The sequence below is a fragment of the Neolamprologus brichardi genome, chromosome 6 (genome assembly GCF_056152115.1).
Source record: "Neolamprologus brichardi isolate AB-2024 chromosome 6, ASM5615211v1, whole genome shotgun sequence".
NCBI classification, from domain to species: Eukaryota; Metazoa; Chordata; class Actinopteri; order Cichliformes; family Cichlidae; genus Neolamprologus; species Neolamprologus brichardi.
In genome coordinates, this window is record NC_142109.1 from 36,302,713 (window position 1) to 36,309,711 (window position 6,999).

At 43.2% G+C, this 6,999-nt stretch overlaps 1 protein-coding gene across 1 annotated transcript in view; it reads right to left on the reverse strand.

Annotated features, from left to right (window-relative positions):
* LOC102788542 (uncharacterized) overlaps positions 1 to 6,999 on the reverse strand; it is a 20,451-nt gene extending 13,452 nt beyond the window's left edge. Inside the window, exons 1-9 of the mRNA XM_087842222.1 lie at positions 6,874 to 6,999; positions 6,640 to 6,681; positions 3,949 to 4,383; positions 2,780 to 2,827; positions 2,643 to 2,696; positions 2,487 to 2,534; positions 2,245 to 2,388; positions 1,807 to 1,896; positions 62 to 136 (exon numbers count right to left, since the gene is read on the reverse strand). Coding sequence (XP_087698348.1) covers positions 62 to 136; positions 1,807 to 1,896; positions 2,245 to 2,388; positions 2,487 to 2,534; positions 2,643 to 2,696; positions 2,780 to 2,827; positions 3,949 to 4,383; positions 6,640 to 6,681; positions 6,874 to 6,931 — 994 coding nt within the window. The 5' untranslated portion in view covers positions 6,932 to 6,999. The remainder of the gene's footprint in view (positions 1 to 61; positions 137 to 1,806; positions 1,897 to 2,244; positions 2,389 to 2,486; positions 2,535 to 2,642; positions 2,697 to 2,779; positions 2,828 to 3,948; positions 4,384 to 6,639; positions 6,682 to 6,873) is intronic.

Here is a 6,999-nt window from a genome sequence, read left to right on the forward strand (position 1 = left end):
CTGATGACAGCGTGAAGCTCAGCATTGAACGCCGCGCTGTGACACGGCAGGAAAAGCTCACCGGAGCTGCCGTTCTGCACCGGAGACGGGCCGCCGCTCACAGACGGAGAGCCGAGCGTCAGGTTGTTCTGAGCTCCTGTACGTGACAGAACAGCCTCGTTAGTCTTATTATCATATCTGCCACAGACGGCAAAGAAAAGGCTTCAAAGGCCTGAACAGGTCTACAGCAGGAACATGCAGTGCAGGGCGATCACAGTACTTTGTTACTGCCAGAGGAAGATACCTCAGTTCATCTATAGCAGGGACGTGCATGCAGCAGGTAATATATGGAGTGTTTTAATAATAACCATCTATCGGTGTTTTCAGTAAACAAAGGTTTGCTGTGGCTTATTTTTCCCTTTGTTGTCTTTGTTTCCTTGCATCACATTATTGTGTGGATGCCCTCAAAGGGCACTATTGAGTTCCTGTTTCTCTTTATTCTTTATTATTCTGGTTGCTTCCGTACGTTTTTTGCCGCTTAACTACTCCCTCAGTTTTCATGCTATTAGCACCGTTCAAAATTCTGCTGTTTCTGCTAATTATTGCTCTGACTCTTGGTGCTCATGACGTCTATACTTTTTGAGATATTGAATTTTTTATGCAATATTTTTTGCCCATTTCTGCCACATTATCAGTGGGGTCACTAGTTTTCCTCGCCAGGTTGAGCTGTGTTTTAGCTCAGTGAGATGAGCAGCCGTTCTCAGACTGGGAGGCCCGTCAAATCCCGCTTATGGCAACATTTCTTTCAGTTAACAGTTAAACTTTTTTAACTCTTTTCAGCAAAATTTTCAGTTTTTTCTGCTTTTTTCAGAAAAAAACTCTTTTGAGCAGAAATTCTGCTGATTCACCTCTTTTCGGAAAATTTTTTAGCCTTTTCACCTCTTATCAGCACAATTCTCAGCAGCTTCTGCTCATTTCAGCAAAATTGTCAGTCTCTCCACCTCTTCTTTGTCAGAATGAGTTTGGCTCAGTGAGCTGCGTGGCTTCCTTGAGACCAGGAGGGCCAGGTTTGAATCCTGTTCAGGGCAACGTTTTTTTTCACCACTTTTCAGCAAAAATTTCTCCGTCTTCACCTGTTTTTAGCAGAATTTTCAGTTTCTTCACCACCATACAACTTTTTGCAATTTTTAAACTTTTTCAGCTTTTTTCAGCAGACATCTTTAGCGTTAAGGCATCCACACAGCAAATTTTTCTAGCTGTGGTTAAAATCATCTTCATCATCTTCCTTTTTAGTTTTTGTAATGATTGTAAAGTCTTCAGCTTTTTCTTTTTGTTTGAGGTAAATTTAAAATGACGTCTCTGCATATGTTCAATATTTAAGGCGATTTTATATTAAAACATTTATAAAATAAAAGCTTTTATAGATTTTTCTTTTCAGAAGTAAACAAAACTGCCCCACGGTTTGTTTATAAACAGTGTTTATAAAAACATTGTTTTATTATTAAAGTAAACAAAGTCTTCTGATAATGTTTGAATCGTGAAAGTTTTCATCTTTCTTCACCAAAGTAAACAAACCTTTTTGCTATGCTGCTGTGTTACAAACACACATCAGTGGCTTAAGTTGAACTTTGTGACCTGTCTGGATCACCACGGTAACGAGCTGATCTGGAGCAGAAATTGTGTGGATTCATGTTTATTTTTATTTACTGTTGCTGAAGGAAAACATCAGCAGATCCATACAGAGCGTGAAGCAGAAAGTTTGGCTAACAAACAAAGTTCACGACCTCCATCCTCTCTGAGGCAAACAGAAGCCCTGCTGTCACCGACCTGGCTGGTAGAGGCTGCTCAGGTTGCTGTGGTTGGGGTTGTACATGTAGCTGCTCACAGACGAGCCGCTCCACAGGCTGCCGTACTGATCTAACAGGGAAGAAAGAGGAGATATTCATCCACTGACCTCCTCCTCACATGGGAGACATGTTTGGGCCTAACTGGGCCTCCTTTCAGCCCTCATTGCTCGGTTGCAGCTCTGACAAAGGTTCATTGACTCGATCTGATCTCGATGTCACATCTGACAAATATAAGCTGGACCTGTTGGTTGAGTCCAGCATTCAGATCCATCCTGGATCAATCCTCTCAACCCAGGATGGTTGTTGCCCGTCTACAGCTTGTGTGTAGAGGTGGGCAACTCCTGAGGACCATCTCTGCATCATCTCAGAGTTTAAATTGCTACACGAGTGACATGTGAGGCCTTTAAAGTGACCGAACCTGCACCGGAGCTGTCAGGCAGGGTCCTCGGGTCCACGCTGGCCTTCTTGGGGATGGGCAGCGTGTTGTTAGGGGACTGGGTGGGGCTGATGCTGGTGGAGCGGTTTCCTCTCAGCAGGCGCTTCACGTCGTCCAGCTCCGTCCCTGAAGCACAGGAACCGGTGCATTTGGACCAAACAGAGGATGATGACTGATGAATGAATGCTTTAAGGTCTGGATGTGTGATGGAGGGCGATACTCACAGCTTCCTGTAGGAGAAGCGCTCTGCAGCCGGACTCTGATCTCACTCTCTGAAAGCAACCCAAACTAATCAGTTGACCTTTAACCTGATACGTTTAGATTAAAACAAAAGGGTGCCGTGCTTCATTTTTATTGATCATGTGGTTTCAGCGTGTCACCTCGGCTCTGAGCTCTCCCTCTAGTGACAGAAGTGGATGGTGCGCTTGAACTGCCTGTAAAAACACAACGTCCAAAAATCTGTAATAGTGCACGTGTAAACTCCAGCTTTTAATCTGAAATGCAAGCATGAACTCACCATAGTCCTTCCTGTTGTACTCTGGAGAGGAGTTTGGACTCGAGCTTTCTGAAACATAAAATTAAAGAACTAATTATTAGAAAGCTGGACCTCCTGTTCCACAGGGGGCGCTATCGAGACCGTCCAGCATGAACGAGAGCCTGAAGAGTCCAAACATAAATATTTTATATTCTTTTGTTTTTCTGGAAATGTCCATCATGGTTCAGTAGACGTGTTTTAGACAATAGTTAAAGCTCAGTTTCTTCTTTACAGTTTGAGCTGATGTAAAATCGTTTCTGTGAGTGAAGGTCATCGCAGCAGCCCGAGCAGCAGAGGGATGGGAGCTGCATCACCACAATGAGTCGTGGAAGCTTCTGCTGGCCTTTAACTACTACAACCTACTAACTGTTAGACAATGAATACAGAAACACCGACACTGCAGTTCCTCAAATGGCCACTTGAGGCCTCCGGTCTCGATGGAGGTTCCAGGTTTCCGAACAAGCTTAGAGGTTCGGTTTGGATACTGACGTGCTAATCGATGTCTGGTCGACTTCAGCTGCATCTTTTTAATCTAACTGATGCAATAACACCTAAATATACTCACTTCATGCTTGCAGTGAACAAAATGCTCTGCTAATCACTTATTGCAGCTGGACAAATAATTAATATGTTCGCGAAGATGAAATAAAAAGTCTTCGGAGCTTAAAGAGAAAGTGACCGGACGTCTTTGAGTTTGTTGAAGATGTTTAACCTGAGAAGCTTGTTCGGTTAGAATAAATGTGATAGTTTGATTCTTTCTAGTAGATGATGTAAACAATTATTTTAGCTGTTTAGCTTCATTGACTCGAGGATTAGCCTGCCAGCGCCCCCTGCTGCAACTCAGACCAAACTGCAGCCAGTTAATGTGTGAAGGTTGAACCTTCAAGGATTCAGGCTGTTTATGACTTTAGCTGATTTCTGTGAAACATTAATTTCATTGAAGTGATTTAAAACGTTTACTACGACTCGTCGTGTTTTCTACAGGAACTGGTCGATTGCTGAAAAATGTCTGCTTTTACTTTTTTAGCGCTGATTGTAATTTGCTGGTTCTGATTCCATAATTAAGACTCTTATTTTGAAATACACATTTTTTCACGTATCTCAGTAACATAAAGCTGGCTTATTACTGCTTATTGACCTTTGACCCTCACCGTCAAAGGCCTCTGACAGCGCCGCAGCCATGGTGGTGATGCTCTTCCTCTCCTTTGAAGCAGGTGAAGAAATGAACACGGAGGAGGAGGAGGAGCCCCTCTTCGCCTCTCCTGATCTTCCTGAGCTGTAGCCGGGTTTGTTCACGGTGGAAACTGTCACAGCGCCCAAACCGCCGTCCCTTTTCGCCCCCTCTCTGCCACCGCTTCCTGCACCGTAGGACATGTTTGAGGAGCCGGCAGCAGCCCTGAACTCTTCACCCAACGCCTCCCAGGCCTCTGAAACCAGAGACCCTCCACCTGAAGATGCAGCAGAGGAAGCTCCTACAGAGGTGGTGCTGATTCCCTTGCTGGATGTGGTCGCTCCAGAGCCTCCTGATGCAGCCCCACCACCTGACCCACTGACACCCAGTGATGGATCACCTGAAGGCAAAGAGACTGCAGACAAACAGCTTAGTTAAAACTAAATGAATATTTTTTTAATCTTTGTTTTTCTTGTCATCGGTTCAGTAATTTATCAAACCGTCTGCCTGCCGTGACCGAGCCAGGCGAGAACTGCAAGACCGAACTGGCAGAGTTCATATTTGACCTTTAATTTAAAAAAAGAAGTAAAGTAATAACATTCCTCAGAGGATCCTCCGCTTCCCTCTGTGTCTCAGCATGCTTTATGACTGTGAGCCCTGCACCCTCAGGTGTGATTTATGCACACAGCAGGTGCTGCCCACAGCCGTCGTCTCCATTTCTATTAAAAATGATAAGCTGTCAGCTGCCAGCCTGTGCCGGGAACCACACATCACTCTCAGTCTGTACAGAGCAGGTGCCAGTTATGAAGACCTGTCATCTCAACACCTTTCAGGTCTTTCTTTAGTTTCACAGCTCGCAGTCGTGCTGCTGTGGTTCAGCTTCATGTTCTTCATTTTAACGCATCGCCAGAAAACACTGAAGTGAGCAAACTGAAGCATTTAGCTTCAGCAGCTACACATGCTTTGTTCTGCAGGTACGACTCCAAGAAAAACATGATGATTCCCGAGGCTCAGGTTTGGATTTGGATGAGCTGAGAGCTTCTGTGTTGGCACCTGTGGAGCGATGAGAGGATCCAACCTCGCCAGACGTTCAAGTTTATCCTTCAGCTGGATGATCTTTGAATGTTAAACAACGTTAAAGATGTGGTTGTAAATTTGTCTCCTAAATCTTCAGTCTGGTTCAGTTCCAGCCGGAGACGCGAGCCTCCTGTGGGGTTCTGTTTAAAACCCACGTGAGCAAATCTTGTTCACTGAAAGTCTGAAAAGTTGATTTTGGTGAACCGAACAAACTTTCTGTGGTTTCCTGGATGACTGAGCATCGAAACACTGACCGAGAGCTGACTCTACTTTTTCATGGATTTCTGTAAACCTGGTTTTGTTGATTTGTGGCCACTTGGACATAAACGAGACAACAAACAACATTTAGTTTCTTCATAGAAAGTTTTTGATTTAACACTTTTACATGTTCAAGTTTCCACTGCAAAAATAAAGGAAAACGATGATGAATGTGCTAAAGCAGCACAGCAAAGAGTGGATACTGACTCAAAACCAATAAAAACATGTAATGATGATAAATGTGTGATAACTACAGGATACTAGGGCTGCCACAAACGATTATTTTGATAGTCGACTAGTCACCGATTATTTTTGCATCCATTGGACGTAAAACATACAGCTTATTGCACCAGCAGCATCTGCTCTTATATAACTATCATTAGCTTACAGCTTTAAGTGTTTCAGGTATGTGCTAACTAAAAATAAAGACAAGATGATAGTTTATTAAATTTTAATGAAATTTGCAGATTGTTTCAATTGAGTTTAATCTGCTTGACGTTTATTCAGCTGTGTAAAAACTATAACTTTAATCTCAGCCAAACCGATTTAAACAGGAACCAATAAAATACTAAAAAAAAAGCCAAACAATAACATTTTTAAGTTATCTAAGTGACTTATATATCATGTTTAACCTGAGTAGCGAAAAACGGCGGGAGTCCGGTGTTCTCACGGCTCTAGTTAGCCTAGCCCCCGGCTAGCTATCGAGCTAGTGGCTAACAGACGTCTCCGAAAACGTCGGAGCGCTTTTGAAAATATGTGGTGTCTTGATAAACTGAGCAGATATTTGAGGTTTACACAGCTACATTCTCGCCTGAAAATATGTTAAACGTTTATTTTGTGACCCAGAAAGAATAATAAGAGTAACATTAAAACTAACTAGCTGCCGCCATTGTTGTAAACTGAGCTGGGCTGCGCTATGAATTCTGGGACACAGCTTCTTCTTCTTCGGGGTTTAACGGCAGCTGGCATCCTTGTACATGCAGTGCTGCCATCTTCTGTTTCAGTCCGTTATTACACTCTTAAATCCTACTACTTATTCCTGCGTCTTTTGTGATCTTACAAAGCTTCAAACGACGCGTCGACTATTAAATCAGTCGTCGACGATTTTGATAGTCGACGTAATCGTGACTAGTTGACTAATCGTGGCAGCCCTACAGGATACAAATGTTTTTCTTGCTCTTTTGTCTCCAAGTGGAGAGAAAAATGATTCTAAAAACTTTATTCCCGTAACCTAATGATGATTAATGTGTTTGATGTGATTTGTTTCGTCTCCATGAATAATGACTCTGCAGTTATTGATTGATATCCACATGAAAGTAAAAACATCCAAACTTACTTGGCGACGTCAGTCGAACAGTCTTTGGTGGTTTTCTGAAGACTGTGAAGAAATATTTAGTCGTTAATACGTCGTCTCTGATGTTCTCACAGGATTTTCACCATGTTTACCAAAATCCTGACAGCCTTTAATGTGCATTCACATTCAGTCCAAACATGATTTATTCTCCGCTGTGATTCGATTAAACTGAGTTTCTTTTAACCAACGTTTCAGAACAAACCTCTCTGGTCTCACCTTTGTTTGCGGCGCCTCCGCCTGAGCCGACCGTCCTCTCCGCCGTCGACCTGTCCATCCAACGCTAACTGCTGCAACAACACACATGCTGCTGCAGTCAGTCCACAACAAAGCAGCTCTCGTATT